At 51.2% G+C, this 20,372-nt stretch overlaps 1 protein-coding gene across 1 annotated transcript in view; it reads right to left on the bottom strand.

The window, feature by feature from the left end:
• obe (activating signal cointegrator 1 complex subunit obelus) overlaps positions 1–20,372 on the bottom strand; it is a 565,443-nt gene that overhangs the window by 53,142 nt on the left and 491,929 nt on the right. The window contains exon 43 of the mRNA XM_069330748.1: positions 7,327–7,553. Within this exon, the coding sequence (XP_069186849.1) occupies positions 7,327–7,553 (227 nt within the window). The remainder of the gene's footprint in view (positions 1–7,326; positions 7,554–20,372) is intronic.

Below are 20,372 nucleotides of genomic sequence, written 5' to 3'. Positions count from 1 at the left end.
CAGCCACCATGGAACCATAAGGACTGTTCTCGTGGGAATGGGCTGCAACCGAGCCAGAACCCGAAGCAACAGCTGGACCGGGAGAAGAGGGACAGGTACCCCCCAGCTCGACCAGGCCTGCCAAAAGCCTCCACTGTGAAGTCCTCGCAGGTGGGAAGGGCGCCACAAAACGGGCGACGCCTAGACCACGCCGACCCAAAGACGTCCATGGCCAGGAGTCCATAAGCCCAACAGAGCCAACAAAACGAATCGGCGACGACTGGCCAACCGACGAAGAGGAATGAACCGAGACAGCTGTCCACCAGGACGCAGGACACACCCCGGACACGAACCACACGGTTAACCAAACCCCCTGTGGTTCCGGCAAGAACCACCAGAGAACAGTCCAAACAGAGCTGAATGGTAGAGTACCTAGTGACCCAAACCCTCCGAAGCGCAAACCAGACAGCCATGAACACCTGAACCGGGCTGTGAGCCCGACAGACAGACAGACTCCATCAACCTCGGCCGACCTGGTGAGCACTGGTCACAAAGCCCCAGCCGAGAGACCCGTCCGTGAACACATCGAGCGAAGGCTCGGGGAGGTGCCAAGGCACGGAACCCCGAAAACCACAAAGAGGAAGCTGGTGACGCAGCACCAACACCAGATCCCCAGAGGAACCCAAGGAATGCAAGAGGCGGAAGGGGAGTCTCCGTAGGAACCAACCGACGCCGTAGCCAAACCCGACTCCGAGGGCAGACAAGCACGCCGAAGTGCAAACTCCCGCACAACCGCCCAAGCAACCGCTGAGCAACCCGGGACCCCCTCCTGAACAGCCAAAGGCGGGACCACAGCCGCAGTAACACTTCTGGAGGGAAGACAATGAGGGGCCCAAGCGCCTGAAACAAGGCCCAGGTCCGAACCCGGGACGGAAACAGAAGAAAAAACCTCCAGATCACCAGGAAACCAAACCCAGCGATCTGGAAAGAACCATCCCCTGGCGAGCAGACAAGCGGACTGACTGGGAGCCCACTCCAGCCAGTCGTCGAGGTAGGCCAGACACCGAATCTCAGACGCAGACAGGGCACTAAGATCCGGTAAAGATGCAAAGAGTATACAAAGTGCCCTTTACAAAATAGGGAAGGCAATAAAAACAGCAAACCTGAAGCCCCACCACCAAAACATTACATGACAATCATATTAAGACATTATGACATATGACAATCATTATATGACAATATGACAATCATAATCAAAGCATAATATGACAAAGAGTGCTGGGAAGACGGGACACCACGAGAGTAGCTCTCATCCTGTAACTACACTTAGGTAAGTACACATAGGTAATTACAAACCGTGCTAGCCCCAGAAAAACTGGAGAGGAACGTGCCAAGAAGTGACCTGGAGGTCCAGGTCCACCATCTATGCACCCGGCCCTAACAGAATCCGAACAGGAGACAACAGTCCTCCGAGGAGGGCAGAGGATCCAGGGCACAGACTGAAGTAGTCCAGAAGAACTGCAGACCGGAAAAGCTCATGACTGCAAAGAGCAGACGGGAAAAGCTCATGACTGCAAAGAGCAGACAGGAAAAGCTCATGACTGCAAAGAGCAGACGGGAAAAGCTCATGACTGCAAAGAGCAGACGGGAAGCCCAGAAGGATGGGGCGGATCGACCACGCCCCACGCACCCACGAAGAGGAAATGACGAAGCGCAGGGGAAGAAGCCCACCCCGCCAGCTCTGAACCCCCCCCCAAGGGGGAGAAGCCGTCCTCCGACGCCAGCAGAGGCCGGAAGACAACCCAAAGCGCCCACCAACAGCGGGACCAAGCGAGAGGCAACAGAGCAAGCTGCTCCCCCAGCGCCCAGTCAACAGAGAAGGGAACAGAACCCCTTCCGAAAGAAAAAGTACACTACCGAAGTCATGAGGAGAGACTACGGTAATGAAACCACACTTCGCTGGAAGATGAAGTGAGGGGCGACCTGATCACCACATTCAAGATACCCAAGGGAATCGACAGGGCTGATAAGGACAGGCTATGTAACACAAGGGGCACACGCACTAGGGGACACAGGTGGAAACCAAGTACCCAAAAGAGCCACAGATAGTTTTTTTTTTTTTTTTTTTTTTTTTATAGTGTCAGAATGGGAACGGGAAAGCACTAGGAAGTAATGTGGCGACTCCTCACACAAGTAACGAGACTGACCCCCATACAATGTCACATGTAGACATGACAGAGCCCAAGAGGCACAGGAACCGATACACCTGTTGATGGACGGTTGAGAGGCAGGACCAAGGAGCCAGAGCTCAACCCCCACAAGCACAACTAGGTGAAGACATATATTGTAAAAGCACAAGCCGCCGACCAGTGGCAGAGAGCACTACGCCGGCCAGGCAAAGAAGGCACAAAACTGCATCAAAAGGCCCACCTCGACAGCAAAACCACAAAGTCCCAGCACAACCACAACATGTGCCAAGACCCAAAAAGCTCAGCCTGCAAGCCAGGAAGACCCCGGAACCCCAAAAGGCAGAACCGGGGCACACGAGGAAACAAAGTCCCCTGAACCCACAAAAGGGGGCCCAAGAGGAAGAAACCTCCAGAACGAAACCAAGGAACCCAAAGGAACCCAGAATCGAACCAGGGGGAGCCCAACCACCACATTTGCCGGCGGAGAACACCACTGAAAGGCAAAGCACAGACCCCAGCAGAACGCCCTGGGAAAACGGTCCCAACAGACCGAAAACCGAGGGGCAAGGTGTGGGAGCAAGCACACCAGCCAGGGGCACTGAGCCTAAACCCATAGGCTCAGACCCAAAATCAACACCCAAACGTTCCCAGAGGAACAGGCAACGGCAAGAAAACACCAGAAAAACAAAGAAACGACAACAGGAGAACAAAAACCCTGAAAATTTTTTGAAAACTCACCAGAGACGCTCGCTCGCACACCCAGACGCATGTAAACAAACCGCAACGCCGCCCTGGTGGCCACGCCGTGAAACCGGCAGACGAAAATGGCCGCCAGCAGGGGCTGTGACTGACGCTAAATACACAAAAACACGCCAGCAAATGTGGGAAGCTAGCATACTGGAAGGGCGAAAAACGCCGCCCAACAGCAGAAAAACCCCTGAAGGGGCAAAACCGCCCCAGAACTGCTAGCAGGCAACCCCCACAGCCCCGGGAACCAACAACAGAGTTCCCGGGGCAGAGCCGTCCTCCAAGCCCTCCGCCCTTAAAGAAAAGCAAAAGTCCATGGGAAAGGCAACAAGAAAGGGCCGCTGGTAAGACCCAGAAGCCTTGGCAGGAGGCACAGGCTCAAACCTCCGTCCCCAACCCGAACGGGGCAGCCCCCGAAAACCGCCCGAGTCTCTGCCGCAACTAAACCCCGCCCCGACCCCGAAACACGCAGACGGTCCGGAGCCGGGAACATGGAGAGAAAGGGGCGAGCAGCACCTAACCAAACGGGGCGGCCACGGGGCATTCGAGTGGGAAACCAACCTAGCATGTTGCAGCAACCTAACCTAGCTTGCAACATGGATGCCGCCTGTACTCTGAACAGTAATAACATCAGGAGAGTACTGGAGAACAAGCAGAGAATCACTCGCAAGACTCCGGGTCAAGGTGTCAGTGACCCAACAGGCAGCACGACGGAGGTAAAATTGGCGACTGTCACCCGGAGACAAGGGAACAGCAACCAACGATCCCGTACAAGACGGGTTGGAACCCGGAAGACACATTCAATGGTCCCCCGAGCCCAGACAGGGGTTTCCAGGACCTGTAGGGTAACAACTACGGGAAGCCCGGGCAAGGTGTTGCTAACCGGTGAAGAAACCCAAACATAACAAGAGGGTAGATTATAGCACTGAAAAACCCCTGAGACGTGTACAAGCACGGGGGCCTAGCAGAGGGCCGCCAAACACTACCAGTGGAACTATAACCACCTTAGGCAGACCCCCACCAGGCAAGAAAAATTAAAAACAAAAGAAAACCCCGCAAAAGTACACCGTCTCCAGAGGCAACAGAAACCGGCCGCCGCTTAGGTGGCAGGCTGCGCAACACCTTGACGCCCTAACCAGCACAATACCAATCCCTACCCAGGGCCAAACAAGGGCCCCAAGCCCCAGCTGGCCCCAAGGGCGAGGCAAATGCCGAGCAGCAAGAACCTCAACGGGAATGGTTCCCGAACGCCCCAGGGAAGATAACCCTGTTACGCAAGGGCAGTACTCACAGGGCGCTTAGGGAAGTCAGCCACTAAGCACATGCAGCCCCGGCACTGATGAAGTACTCCTGGCCACCGCACACCACAACACACGGCAGTGAACACCACACAAGGCAAACACCGCCTAGGAAACTGAGGCCAGAGAAGCGTCAATCCCGGTTGACATTAGCGAACGAACTGGAGCTTGGCAGCCGGCGCGGTAGGTCCGGGGCTCCCCCCTCCCCCTCCCGGGGTGGGGAGGGCTGCGCGGACGATCGGCGCGGCAGTAAAGTGTGATGTTTGCTTGTTTGCTTGTTTCCTTGGGATTGTAGGGAGTTTTCTACCTCTCTGTTCGGTTTTTGTTGTAGTTTCTTACCATGTGGGGTTTGTTTTGTTACGCCTACCTTTCTGGGTGCCTAACCCCGGTCGATGGCAGATAAGGAAAACCCCCAACCATATGGGGTTTTCCAGGGCCATTGCTCCCTGAAACCTCTCTGAAGGGGCCAGGTTCTGGCGCTGGTCCCTGGTAGGTCTGAACTCCTTAGCTAATGTCCCGGTCTAACATAACATACATTAGCCCGATAAGCTCCAGGGAGCCGTAGGGGCTCCCCACAGAAAAGGTGAAAAACTCCCAAGAGCATGTAAACATGTGGCGCATGTAAACAAACTGGAACATTGCTCTGATGGCCACGCCGGGAAACCGGCAGAAGAAAATGGTTACCAGAACAGAGGGCTGTGACCGACGCAAAAGATACAAAAACACGGCAGCAAAAGTGGGAAGCAAGCAGATTGGATAGGCGAAAAACTCCGCCCAGAAGCAGAAAACCCAGGCAGGGGCAAACCGCCCCAGAACTGCTAGCAGGCATCCCCCTACAGCCCCGGGAACCTGCAACAGAGGCCCTGGGGCAGAGCCGTCCTCCAAGCCCTCCAAACTTAAAGAAAGGGAAGAGTCCATGGGAAAGTCAGCAAGAAAGGGCCACTGGTATGACCCAGAAGCTTTGGCAGGAGGAACAGGCTCGAATACCTCCGTCCCCAACCCGAACGGGGCAACCCCCAAAAACTGCCCGAGTATCTACCCCAACTAAACCCCGCCCCGACCCCGAAACCCGCAGACGGTCAGGAGCCGGGAACAGGGAGGGAACGGGGCGAACAGCACCTAACCAAAACGGGGCGGCCCCGGGGCATACGAGTGGGAAACCAACCTAGCGTGTTGCAGCGATCTAACTTAGCTTGCAACACGAATGCCGCCTGTACTCTGAACAGTAATAACATCAGGAGAGTACTGGAGAACAAGCAGAGAATATATCTCGCATATGTTATACCATATTTTTGAGTACAGCGATGATTCACTCATTTTATTATATAAATATATCACACTACACACTATTGAATAATATTACAGCAAAAAAACTACGAAAAATCAATCAGAGACATTGAAATAATTAGGTAATTATATCTTTGTGGAAACTCTGGCCTGACAGCTGGCGATCAACAGACTGCCAGCGACGCACGCTCAGTCAGCGCCTGATTTTTGCCAGAATTCCCTGCCCTATAGTGGACAATATATGCCACTTACGATTGTTTTATTATTTTTCCCGTGATCAGTTAACACAAATTAACAGGTTAGGAAGAAAAAATAATTTTTTTTTTTTTTTTTTGGTATGCGCCTGTGGGTGTCAAATGGTATATAGCTATGCGCCATTTAAGGGTTAAACACCCAAAAATAACAAGAGGGTAGAGGATAGCACTGAAAACCCCCGAGATGTGTACAATCACGGGGGCCTAGCAGAGGGCCACCAAACACTACCAATGGAACTATAGCCACACTAGGCCGACCCTCACCAGGCAAATGAAAATAAAAACAAAAGAAAAACCCCGCAAAAGTACACCGTCTCCAGAGGCAACAGGAACCATGCTGTGCAACACCTTGACCCCTAACCAGCACAATACCAGTCCCTACCTAGGGCCAAACAAGGGCCTTAAGCCCCAGCTGGCCCAGCAAGGGCAAATGCCGAGCAGCAAGAACCTCTATGGGACTGGTTCCCGAACGTCCCAGGGAAGATAACCCTGTCATGCAGGGGCAGTACTCACTGGGCGCTTAGGGAAGGAAGCCCCTAAATGCATGCAGCCCCAGCACTGATGAGGTACTCCTGGCAACCGCACAACACAACACACGGCAGTGAACGCCACACAAGGCAAACACCGCCTAGGAAACTGAGGCCACAGAAGTGTGCAGGCGATGAGTCATAATAACATGGCTAAAGTATGTTGACCAGACCACACACTAGAAGGTGAAGGGACGACGACGTTTCGGTCCGTCTTGGACCATTCTCAAGTCAATTGTGTGAATGGTCCAGGACGGACCGAAACATCGTTGTCCCGCCACCTTCTAGTGTGTGGTGTGGTCAACAGAGAAGTGTCTATCCCGGTTGACATTAGCTTACGAACTGATGCTAGGCAGCCGGCGCGGTAGATCCGGGGCTCCCCCCTCCCCCTCTCGGGGCGGGGAGGGCTGCGCGGACAATTGGCGCGGCAGTAAAGTGTAATGTTTGCTTGTTTGCTTGTTTCCTTGGGATTGTAGGGAGTTTCTACCTCTCTGTTCGTTTTTTTGTTTTAGTTTTTTACCATGTGGGGTTTGTTTTGTTGTGCCTACCTTTCTGGGTACTCACCTAGTTGTGTTTGCGGGGGTTGAGCTCTGGCTCTTTGGTCCCGCCTCTCAACCGTCAATCAACAGGTGTACAGATTCCTGAAAACCTAACCCCGGTCGATGGCAGATAAGGAAAACCCCAACCACAAGGGGTTTTCCATGGCCATTGCTCCCTGAAACCTCTCTGAAGGGGCCATGTTCTGGCGCTGGTCCCTGGTAGGTCTGAACTCCTTAGATAATGTCCCGGTCTAATATAACATACATTAGCCCGATAAGCTCCAGGGAGCCGTAGGGGCTCCCCACAGAAATATACAATAAACAAATAATTTCTGTATATACAAACAACTAAGTAAATCCTTAGTTGAATAAGCATTTGTTATATTCTTAAACAAGTAAATGAATGAGTATGGGTGGATATATATATATAGGAGCTGCTACATATGACTAAAAGGACTTGTTCAGTTTCCTTAATATTATGTTATTATTATACCATATTATCTTACCTGTGGTTCTACTGTTAACTTTAACTTCAGTCTGATTTTGATTGTGGGCCCACCATCCTCTCACTGCTAAGAAAACATTCAAGATCGGCAGCTGCTGCACAACTTTAAACACAGTCTCGATCTCACCCTCGTCCAACTCCTGACGTAACATTCCTGCTAACTTTTCATATTTCCCACCAATGACCTGCACCAGTTCAGGAAGACACTGGATGTTCCTATCTGCAGTTCTGAAGCAAAGATAAAACATTTAATTTATAAAATGTGCAAATGACTTACATACTTTTATCAAAGGTAATTTACATCTTAATATGTTATACAGTACTGTACAACCTCAATTCAACACACTAAATGGCACTAACCCCAGTGCGTTGGATGCGTTGCAAGAGGTAACCTTCAAAAGGCGTTTGCATCAGTGTCTATTTTTTCTTGTACACAATAAAAAATCAGCGTTGAATGTAATGAAACGCCATTTTCTGGGCGAGTCCCGGAGGCTCCCCAGAGCTATCCTATGCTGATATGCTTATGTCAGACTTTGGCATCAGTCATGTGTATAGAGTTCTAAGGCCTACTGAGGACCACGGCCAGAACCGGGTCCCCTCAGAGAGGCAAGGAGGAGCAATGGCCTATAGAAACCCCCGTGTGGTTGGAAGCATTCTATGTCTGCCATCGACCGGATCAGGCACCCAGAAAGGTAAGCGCCCCAAAACAAACTCCTATTCTGGCTAAAATTGCTACCAAAAGCCGAACTAGTGGAAAGAAATCCCCAACAGAAAACAAGCAAACTAGTGTGACGTCACATGTTGCCGCGCCGCTGTCTATGCAGCTTCCCCCTCCCCGGGAGGGGGAAGGGGGAACCCCAGACCCTTCACGCCGGCTACCCACACCTCAGTTCTGAGGCTGGTTGTCAAAAACACGAAAAACATGCTGACCGGAGGGAGGGAGGTAGGGATGCCGAGGAGCCTCCGAGACTCATCCAGAAAATGGCGTTTCATTACATTTAACAATGGTTTTCTGGGGGAAGCCCCGTCGGCTCACCGGAGCTAACTACTCACAGACGGAAAAAGAGGGACTTACCCGGGAAGCGGTCGCCGCTCACTTCTCAACTCGAAGTCGAGACAACTGGCTGCAACCGCCGACACAAAGCAACACAGGCCCGACGGCGCCCAGGGACATTCATGAGGTAACGAACAGCCAAGACCCTATTTGACCGCTAAAAACCCTGCACCCGAATGTCAGACCAAGACATTACCAAAGACGGCAGCAAGAGCCGCAAACTTACGGACGTCACGGGCACGAGGATAGACCGCAGGCTGGCTTGATTTGATAACCTTGTGGAAGACCTGGGAGACCCAAACCCGCGAACAGGGAAGAAGGGAAACCGGATCAACCCAAAGCGCATCCCCGGACACAGAAGCTGTGGTGCACAAATAACGGCGAAGCGCCGCAACCGGACACAAAGCATGATGCACCCCCGGCCGTACCAACCAAGCATCAACCACCCACGGACCTCTCCGGAACGCAGCAGTCTCATTCTTCGCCAGAAAAATAGGAGACGGCTGCAAGCGAACATAACAATCTCCACGACCAAAAGAGCAGAAACCTCTGCGCCGGAGGAGAGAATGACGCTCCCCGACCCGACCCCCAGAGACTAATGCCAACAAGAAAAGAGTCTTGGAGAAACAATCCTGGACCGAAGGAGCCACGACGAAACGAGGAGATGGAAGGTAAGCGAGCACCCTGTCCAAAAACCAGGACGGCTCAGGCGGAGTATGAGCAGGCCGGAGGTGAAACAAAGCACGAGACAGCTTGCGAAACAGTGCAGACGTAAAATCGATACCGAAGGCAAGCTGAAGTGGCTCTGCCAGCGCCGCACAATACGAGACGACAGTGTTAGGCATAAGATGACAGTACTGAAACAACCAAGAGAGAAAGGACAAGACCATTCTAACAGACAATGAACTAACACGATGAAGACGCAAAAAGAAACAGAAGAACCGCCATGAAACTTCATACTACCGCCGAGAAGAAGCCCTCAGGTGGGACACCAACAAGGAGGCCACCTGATCACCATTGAGATGATGATAGACTCAAGTCAAAAAACCCATCTTGAGATGATTGATTGACTCACTGATTTCTTATGAAATCCCATACGCGAAGACTTGAGTTGAAGACAGAACCAGCCATGTGATGTACCGGCCCGATCTGCCGAAAGAGGCATAGCCTCGGGACAACCCTCGGGTTCGGACACCGAACAAGCAGCGCCTGAAACCAAGGCTGGGCCGGACACAAAGGGGCCAGAAGGACAACTCTCCCCTGGTAAGTCCCCAAGCGAGTCAGGACCTGGAGCAACAGCCGAACCGGGGAAAGAGGTACAGGAACCCCCACCTCGACCAGTCCAGCAGAAAGGCATCGACCCCGACGGTCACGCGATCGGGGAAGGGCGCCGCGTACACGGGAAGGCGCCTCGACCACACCGATGCGAAGAGGTCCACCTCGGGGCGCCCGAACGTCTGGCAAAGCCAACGGAAGGAAGCATCATCGACCATCTACTCCGTGGAGAGGGGAACGAAGCGAGACAGGCCGTCGGCTAAGACATTGAACATTCCCTGTACGTGAACCGCCAGGAGAGCCAAACCCCAAGAACTCAGCAGACGAGTCACCCGGAGCAACTACCCCAAAGAGACAAGGACCGCATCGAACCCCCGCAGTTCAGGCAATGAACAACCAGAGAGCAGTCCAAATGGACCCGAATCGTCGATCCGCGGGCGAACCGAATCCTCCGAAGAGCAAACCACACCGCCGCGAACTCCCGCACCGTGCTGTAAGCTCGATGGAAGGATGGACCCCAATGCCCCTGGACGGCCTGGTGAGCACTGGTCACAAAGCCTCAGCCGAGAGAAGACACATCTGTGTACACATTGAGCGAGGGCTCAGGTAGGCGCCTAGGCACTGAACCCCGAAAAATCCCGAAGAGGAAGCCGGCGATGCAGCAGGTGGCACAATGCCCCCGGGGGTCAAACCCAGCGATTGCGAGAGAGGCGGAAGGGTCGCCCCCAATGGAAGCAGAACAGCTGACGAAGCCAAACTTGACCCGGCAGGTAGACCATCATCGCAAAGTTCAGGCTCCGGCACAGACCCTCGAGCAACCGCCGGGTGACCTGGGAGCCCCTCAGAAGCAGGCACATGCAGGACCGCAGCCATAGGAGAGATTCCGGAGAAAGAGACAAGGAAGCGGTCCGAGAGTCCCACACAAGGCCCAGCCAGGAACCTGGGAGGGAACCAGATGGGACTTTCCCCAGTTCACCAAGAACCCGAACCCGGCAAGCTGAGAAAGAACCAAATCCCTGGCTAGCAGACAAGAGGACCGGCTGGGAGCCCAAACCAGCCAGTAGTCGAGATAGGCCAACACCCGAACACCGAAGAGACGCAAACGGGCCACCACGACCCGTGTAAGGCGCGTGAACATGCAAGGTGCCAGGTTCAACCTGAACAGGAAACAACGAAAGCAGTAACTTAGATGCCCACAACAAAACTGAGCCAGTCCCAGAACCTCGGATGAATCGGGACATGCCAATAAGCGTCCCGGAGTCCAGGGACACCATCCAAGCGCCCGACTCCAAGAGGAGCCGAACCTGAGACAGCGTAGTCATCCGAAATGAGGGTATGTTGCTCCCCCCCCCCCCATCGCCCCGTCAATGGGGCAAACTGCGAAAGGGTCGGCGCCCCTTACGAGACCCAGATCCCCACACAGAGCGAACACCGCATCGACCAGACAAGGGCGGGTCCGAAGCAGGAGCCGAACCCGAACCTGACACTAGTGGCCTACCACGACGAGAGGAACCCCGAGCCCTAGTACGACCCTTCCAAAAGAACCCATCCTGGGACCCCCGGAAAACCAACAAGTCCGACATCGGACGACAAGCAGACAAAGCTGTCTGGATAAACTGCACCATGCCAGACGCCTCAAACAGAAGAGGACAAAAAGGCGACGACAGCCTAAGAGCCAGAGCCCAAGCAGATTCCACGCAAGAACCCAGCACCGCCTGCCGATACGCGAGACGGGAAGCATAAAACAGGGAAACCGCATCCCGCAATATTGGCGCGAAAAGCTTCAACAAGACACAAGGCACGTTCCCGCCACTCCAGCGTGCGGGAATGACAGAAGGAATGCCAGGAATCCAGAACAAACAGGGGGGCAATCCACTAGCCAGGAAAACTCCGGAACCTCGTAACGGAGCCAGAAAGGGAATGAAGTCCCAAATCTGAACTCGGACGGATCCATTTCTAAGGTATAATCCAGGTCACGCAGGAGGTATGCTGCAAGGGCCGCCTGCACCACACCAGGTTGGATGCAATAAGCCGAAAACCTCCAGAAAGACGGAACCGACGCCCCCGGGGAACACGGAACCGACGCCCCCGGGGAACACGGAACCGACGCCCCCGGGGAACACGGAACCAAACCCGGGGAGGGGCCGACACCAAATCCAATTCGTATGCAGAGGGGGGAAACGAAAACCCCACACCTTGTAATAACAAGCCCCGCTCAGAGGGAAGAAAAACCTAGGAGGGGTCCAGCGGGGCCCAAGGCCCCCAAGTCAGCCCCTCCCCAGCCTCGAGGTCCTTTACAGCAGGACCCGGGGCCGAGTCTTCTCCCCAAGCACCGACCTCAATAGACAAGGCCGGCGCAGCCGTAGAAGCCGGATAGAATGAGGTCCACTGGTCAGACTCAGAGGCTTCGGCCGGGTGAGGATACTCGAATGCCTCCGTAGCCACACCGGAAGGGGCATTCCCCGAGGCTGCCAGAGTCTCAAGACCAACTAACCCCTGCCCCAACTCAAAAACCCTCAAACGTTTTGGGGTCAGAAGCAGGAGAGGGGAACCTGAACGAACAACAGGGAGGGGAAGGACCAGGAGGTGCGGACTGAACCAGGGTCGAAGCGATCCTCACCCCCAAGTACGGGTTCCTATAAGCAAAACGGGGCAGCCCCGTGGCATCCGGGTGAGCAACCAACCGAATGCATTGCAACAACCGAAACCTAGAATGTAACGCCTGCGCAGCCTGTACCCAAAGACGATCATCCGCAGTTGTTGTTGTTAATTTTAATTAAAGATTTGCTACCTGGAACAAAGTTCCAAGTAGCACGGGCTATGGTGAGCTCGTAGTGCCTTCAGATCATCCGCAGATTGGGTAAATTGAGTCACCAGCAAGCAACAATACTCACAGGACTCAGCGTCGAAAGTGTCACCGACCCAACAGTCTGCGTGACGGAGGCAAAAATAGTGAGGGTCGCCCTGAGACAAGGGAACCGAACAACCTTCAAAATCGCACGAAGCGAGGGGGGGACCCCGGGGTCACATCCATGGGACCCATGTGTCCCCTAGGGGATTCCCAAGGTCCTGAGCGTTTCTTTGAAAAGGACTCGTGCTCAGGTAAACCCAGGCAGGGTACTGTTAACCGGCACCCAAAACTACCAAACTGTCTACAGCTGAACCCCAGGGATGTGCACACTCACGCGGACCAAGCAGGGGGCACCACCAAGTATCAGGGTGAGGCCAAACACCAGTGGCAAATAGGGCAGATCCCCCCACCAAGGCAAAAAGAAAAAGAAAACCCCACAAGAGGACAACATACCCCAAGGAACAAAGATGGCTGCTGTGATAGGTGACAACTAGCTGCACAGCACTCTGTGCCCCTACCAGTGTGAAAACTGCCTCTTACCCTAAGGTAAACTAGGGAGACAAAACCCCCAAGTACCCAAAGGGCAACTGAGAAACCGAGCAGTAAAATGGACACACAGAGGCAGACCCCGAGAAACTTGTGGAAGGTAACCCCAAGCTCCAAGAGCAGTACTTACAAGGCACCTAGGGAAGGGAACCCAAGGCACATGCAGCCCGAGTCCTGAGGAATAACTCCTGGCTCTCGCACTCCTGGAGAACAGCAGCCACACACAAGACACAGCGCCGCAAAAATACTGGAGCCAGAGCACACAACTGAGCTGATAGCTTCAGCCTCAAGAACTGGGGTGTGGATCGCCGGCGTGGTAGGTCTGGGGCTACCCCTTCCCCCCCCTCCCGGTGAGGGGGGATGGGGGCAGTCTGCGCAGACAGCGGCGCAACGACGGGTGATGTCATACTAGTTTGCTCGTTTTTGTTTGGGGAGTTCTATCCTATTTAGGGAGTTCTTTTGAGACTGACTGTCTCAAGACCATCGAAGCCCCTCCCCGATCCCGAACCCACAAACGGTAAGGATCTGAATGCAGGGAGGAAAGAGGGGGGAAACATGGGAAAAGACAAGGGGGCGAGGAAAGAACAAAACCGAAGCGTCCAACACCCCCAAGCCCCGTCACACCAACCAAAACGCATGAGGCTGGTACTGCCCTGAGACAGTGCCAGCCTCGGGGCTCCCAGGGAGCAAACAACCTAGTGCATTGCACCACTGAAACTCATCTTGCAATACCCATGCTGCTTGCACCTGCATAGTCAGCATAAGACTGGGTAATCCAGCCACAAACAAGCAATAAAACTCGCAGGGCTCCGGGCCGAAGGTGCCACCGAACCCATAGGCAGCAGACGGAGGCAAAACAGTGAGAGTCGCCCTGACACAAGGGGACAGAGCAACCCTCGAACTCGCACAAAGCGAGGGGGGATTCCGGGGCCACATCCATTGGACCCGCGCATTCCCTCGGGGTTTCCCAGGTCCTGAGCGTTTACCTATAGGGACTCCTGCCCAAGTAATCCCGGGCAGGGTACTGCTAACCGGCACCCACAAATACCAAACAACTTCCTAAGAACTGAATCCCCGGGACGCGTACACTCACGGGGACTAGCAAGGGGAACCACCGGAAGAAAGAAGAGTACTCTTCCGAGCCACTGTCTACCATATTTAATAAATCAATAGAGTCAGGCAGAGTGCCAGAGTCATGGAAAGTAGCTAATGTGGTACCAATTTTTAAGAAAGGAGATAGATCACTTGCGTCAAACTATCGGCCAATTAGCCTAACGTCTATTGTGGGAAAGTTACTTGAATCAATAATTGCAAATACAATTCGTCTTCATCTTGAAAAACATAAATTAATAAATGAGTCGCAACATGGTTTTACAAATGGCCATTCATGTTTAACAAATTTGCTAACTTTTTATTCCAGCATAGTTGAGGCAGTTGATAGTGGTAAGGATTATGATGTTGTCTACCTTGACTTTAGCAAAGCTTTTGATACAGTGCCACATGAAAGACTAATTAAAAAAATAGAAGCTCATGGTATTGGGGGTGCTATATTAAGCTGGATTAGGGCATGGCTATTCCAAAGGAAACAGAGAGTTAGTATAAATGGGGTTAAGTCAGAGTGGGATAATGTTGTTAGTGGAGTACCTCAGGGCTCTGTCCTGGGACCTCTGTTGTTTATAATATATATAAATGATTTAGATTCAGGTTTGAGCAGCAAAATCTGCAAATTTGCAGATGATACAAAAATCGGTAGGGAAATTAACACGAAAGACGACTCGCTATCATTTCAAGTTGATCAAAATAGGGTTTTAAAATGGTCAAAAGACTGGCAGATGCAGTTTAATGCTAATAAATGTAAAGTTTTGAGGCTAGGTAATGATGATAGATTTACAAGATACGAGCTAGATGGTGTTGAGATTGCAGAGTCGGATTGCGAAAGGGATCTGGGAGTTATGATTAGTAAGAATTTAAAACAAAAGGATCAATGCATGTATGTTTGTAATAAGGCGAATAGGACACTGGGATTTATTAATCGAAGCGTTAGTAACAAGACACCTGGTGTGGTTCTTCAGCTATATCTTGCTCTGGTTAGGCCCCATTTAGATTATGCAGTTCAGTTTTGGTCGCCATACTATAGAATGGATATAAATTCACTTGAACGTGTCCAGCGTAGGATGACTAAGTTAATTCCCCAAATTAGAAATCTTTCATATGAAGAAAGATTAACAAAGCTTAAGTTGCATTCACTGGAAAGGCAAAGAGTTAGGGGTGACATGATAGAGGTTTACAAGTGGATGAATGGACATAACAAAGGGGATATTAATAGGGTATTAAAATTATCAACACAAGACAGAACACGAAACAATGGGTATAAATTGGATAAATTTAGATTTAGGAAAGACTTGGGTAAATACTGGTTCAGTAACAGGGTTGTTGATTTGTGGAACCAATTGCCGCGTAACGTGGTGGAGATGGGGTCCCTCGATTGTTTCAAGCGCGGGTTGGACATGTATATGAGTGGGATTGGGTGGTTATAGATAGGAGCTGCCTCATAGGGGCCAATAGGCGTTCTGCAGTTACCTTTGTTCTTATGTTCTTATGTACTCAATACACACGGGGCAAGAACCAAGGCAGACCCCCCAACCCCCACTAACTTCTTCTAACATGTCGGCCCGGTCGGCTGCGGCCCTCAGGTCCTTTATGTCCGCCTCCTTTATCCTCATCCTGATCTCAGGAGAGAGCACGGACATAAACTTTTCCATGGCCATTAGTTCCTTGACCTCTTCGACCGACCTTGCTTCTTCAGAGTCCAGCCACTTAAGGAGCTTCCTTTCTATGTCCCTCGCCGTCTCCGCATACGATTTTCCTGGCAACCGGGTACATTCTCTAAACCTCTTTCTGTAACACTCTGGCATGAGTTTAAAGGAACGGAGCACAGCTCGTTTTACCGCATCGTAGTTAGTGCATTCTTGGAAGTCGAGCATCGTGAAGGCTTCACGAGCTTCACCTGTGAGCCTCCCTTGGACCAACTCTGCCCACTCCGCCCTCGGCCACCTCTTCATAGCAGCCACTCTCTCAAAGTCATCGAAGAAACTTTCGGCTTCACTAGGCACAAAGACCGGCAGGTCTCGTTCCCTCACTCGTCGGTCTTCCTGTGGCGGGGCAGGGGCACCTAGTCCCAGTTCAGCTCGCTTCAGCTCTACCTCCTGGTTGGCTTCTATTTCCCTTTGTCTCAGCCTAACTTCTCGCTCGTGTTCTTCCCTGCGTAGCTGTGCTTCTCGTTCCTCACGCTTCGTCTGTGCTTCTCGCTCTTGTTCTTCTCGGCGCAGTTGTGCTTCTCGCTCCTCACGCTTCATCTGTGCTTCTGCTTCTCGCTCCTCTTTGCGCTGCTGTGCTTCTGCTTCTCGCTCTTCTTTGCGCTGTTGTGCTTCTCGCTCTTCTTTGCGCTGCTGTGCCTCTCGCTCTTCTTTGCGCTGCTGTGCCTCTCGCTCTTCTTTGCGCTGCTGTGCCTCTCGCTCTTCTTTGCGCTGCTGTGCCTCTCGCTCTTCTTTGCGCTGCTGTGCCTCTCGCTCTTCTTTGCGCTGCTGTGCCTCTAGCTGCAGCTTCATTATTTCCAGCTTTATGCTGTGCCCGCTGCCGCTGGATCCCCTGCTGCTTCCACCAATACTCAGGTGTTCACCCTCACTGGCAGGTGTTTGGGGCCGTTCCTCCCCCAAAGCTTCGTCTCGAGCCTTGAGCTGAGCCATTATCTCTAGTCTTCTTTCACCAACTCTGGCAGATTTCAGCTTTATTCCAAAATGATTCGCTATAGCCTGTAACTGTGTCTTGGTGCACTCTTCCAGCACCTGTTCGTCTCTAGAGTCAATAAACCTCGTCACTTTATCATCCTCCATCTTGTGCTATGAGTGATAACCTTCACCTGATCTCTAACACCACTGCCAAGTACCACCACTGCAACCTTTACTCCGATCGAGATCCTGGCGAGGTCGCCAATGTTGGGGTTTCACCTCTCTATTCTCTTACTCTGGGGTGAGCAATAGTTATGCTCAAGGTAACTCACCGTAGCCCTGCGGGTCTTCCCTCGATCCTCACGGCGCCACTGCACGCCAGGAGAGTCTCCCAGTCAATCTTAACGGCCTCTAATTAAGAAAGAGTGAGAACACGACTCGTGCACTTGACTGTCGTGTGCCCTCCCCAACAATAGGGCTCTACGGTTAAACACAAGGTCGCCAACTGGTGTTTAAGGTGGCCAGTAACACCATCAGTGGACTGGTGTATTCAGTGGTAGCCTTGGCAAGGACACACTCAAAAGATCAGGAATCAGGCAGGTACTTATTGTTATCACTCTATGCTTACAGGTATAGTATAGCCACAAGATCAATGGAGGGGATGATAAAAACACAAAGAGAGTTTTGTATTTTACTTAAAATGTATGAGAGATATCACAAGGCCACACAATAATCGATAAATCAGCTGATCCTGACGCGGCCGGTGATTCCCACGGATATTATGCGATCACTAGAGGGCAACATTCTCCCCTCCTCATCAAGTGTCAAGAACAGCTGATCGCAATGGCCTCTCCGCGCGAACTTTGCTTGTTTTCTAGATTCACGCGCGCTGTTTCGTTAAATTCTCCAATATTACTAGAAACTCGCACACTCGATATTGGCTAAATAAACCGGATTACTCAGTTACACTGTACTCAGGCTCAAACAGTCTTTTCTACAATCAATGCTATAATGATTCACTGTAATGGCTTCACATTGTTCTTCACTCAACAATATATTATGAACTATTAACACTGGAGTTTTCAGTACTTTCTCTCGTTGGCGATAACGCAATAATTCACTATACTCACAAATGATTATTCACTGAATGAACATAGACATATATATGGTATATAAATCAATCATCAATACATGGAAAATAAATAGTTTCTGGGCACATAGCCTAACCTCCAAATACTGGCATAATCTTATATATAATTCACCACTATATGTTCATATCAAAATCTATAGAAAGATATACACAACACAGTAAATTTATCACTGGTTCCTGGTGCCTGTACACACCAATAATCAACATGAATATTACAAGTACTCTTGATAGTACTGTCTAGCACACTGGTGCTTTACCGTGACATGGGTGAGACTTGCTCACGACATATAAAATCCTCAGGCTAGATAATATAGCCGAATAATATAGCTAACTAAAGGGGAATGGGGAGGGAACTAGAAACACCTACTTCACCCTATCCTCCGATGAGAGTCGAGATGTAGCTCCTGGTCCTCGTGTCGGGAACGCCCCCACACTACACGTCGTCGTGTCCTACCAGAGCCTCTCGTCGTCCCACCGTTTAGCGCGTCGTCTCCGTGCCTCCTCACTGCAGGTCCGTCCTCCTTCTTGACTTCTTGAAGGTTGGAGTCGGTCTCCTGGCCATCGTCTTCTCCCAGCAACGGCTGTCGCCTACGTCTCAGCTACAGTCGTCCGGTTTCCCCAAATAGTCCTCTCTTCCTCAGCTACCCAGTGGCTCTGTCTGCCACTACGCTGTCACGAACTGGTGAATTGCCACAGACGCCACATACGTCACTGCACGGCTTCACTGCTACTGGCACAGTACCTGACTGGAGCACTTGTTGCTCAAATAACCGTCAATTCCCTCTTCTGGTTCAACACATGAACTAGGGAAGACTTCTCAGAGTACTGGCGGACTTCAGGTGACGTGTAAATCCACGGGACCGAGATACTACTGTCCAACTGACAGGACCATCCGTCGCACGTCCGACCTCTATGACGTGTCGTGTCTGACTGCTGGCGCCAGCCCGGCGCGCTGGCCGGACCCCCTTCCTTCGTGACGTCACTTTTGCTACGGGAAGTTTTCATTGGCTCCCGGTGCCACATTGCTGTCGGTGACCAATCCGGTGCCACTGACGTCACACGGTTTTGGCGGGAGATCAGGGAAGCAAGCGCCATCTTGGCTCCCTAAAGGGCCTAAACCACAGGCCAAAATATTACTATTTCATAAATTTCTCGGCTCTCCGAGAACACTTCACTCTCTCCCATATATCAAATTGTAGCCTGCAACGTAGAGAACGCTTGGGAAAAGTAGACATGACTCTTACTGCAGGCGTGGGAGAATTATAAGGGGGGGAACTCCGTCGCAACACCTAGGTACCTATTTTGCTGCTAGGTAACAGGGGCATAGGGTGAAAGAAACTCTGCCCATTGTTTCTCGCCGGCGCCTGGGATCGAACCCAGGACCACAGAATCACAAGTCCAGTGTGCTGTCCGCTCGGCCGACCGGCTCCCGAAATATTTTGTATATTGGATGAGTGAAGCTCATAGAGTCCCGTCTTCCCAGCACTCTTTGTCATATAACGCTTTGAAATTACTGACGGTTTTGGCCTCCACCACCTTCTAACCTAATTTGTTCCATCTACCACGCTGTTTGCAAAAGTGAATTTTCTTATATTTCTTCGGCACCTATGTTTAGTTAGTAAAAACCTATGACCTCTTGTTCTTGAAGTTCAGATCTCAGGAAATCTTCCCAATCAACTTATCAATTCCTGTTACTATTTTGTACGTAGTGATCATATCTCCTCTTTTTCTTCTATCTTCTAGTTTTGGCATATTTAATGCCTCTAACCACTCCTCATAGCTTTTGCCCTTCAGTTCTTGGAGCCACTTAGTAGTATGTTTTTGCATCTTTTCTAGTGTGTTGATGTGCTTCTTAAGATATGGGCATCACACAATCGCTGCATATTCTAGCTTTGGCCTAACAAAATTCGTGAACAATTTCTTTAGTATATCGCCATCCATGTATTTAAAAGCAATTCTGAAGTTAGAAAGCATAGCATAGGCTCCTCGCACAACGTTCTTTATGTGCTCCTCAGGTGATAGTTTTCTATCTAGAACCACCCCTAGATCTCTTTCTTTATCAGAAGTCTTTAAAGATTTTCCACATAATTTATAGGTTGTGTGGAGTCCTCGTTCTCCTATTCCACATTCCATAACATGTCATTTATTTACATTAAATTCCATTTTCCAAGTGTTGCTCCATATACTTATTTTGTCAAGGTCTTCTTGAAGGGCATTACAATCATCTAAGTTTCTTATCCTTCGTATTATTTTAACATCATCAGCAAACATGTTCATATAATTCTGTATTCCATCTAGTAGATTGTTTATGTAGACAATGAACATAACTGGTGCAAGAACTGAACCTTGAGGTTCAGTTCTTGTGACAGCTTGTGACATTTCTCCAGTCCAATACACTTCCTCTTATTACTGCCCTCATTTTTCTATCAGTCAGAAAATTTTT

The sequence above is a fragment of the Procambarus clarkii genome, chromosome 24, assembly GCF_040958095.1.
Source record: "Procambarus clarkii isolate CNS0578487 chromosome 24, FALCON_Pclarkii_2.0, whole genome shotgun sequence".
In the NCBI taxonomy this organism is placed as follows: domain Eukaryota; kingdom Metazoa; phylum Arthropoda; class Malacostraca; order Decapoda; family Cambaridae; genus Procambarus; species Procambarus clarkii.
This window is presented reverse-complemented; position numbering and strand designations above follow the sequence as displayed.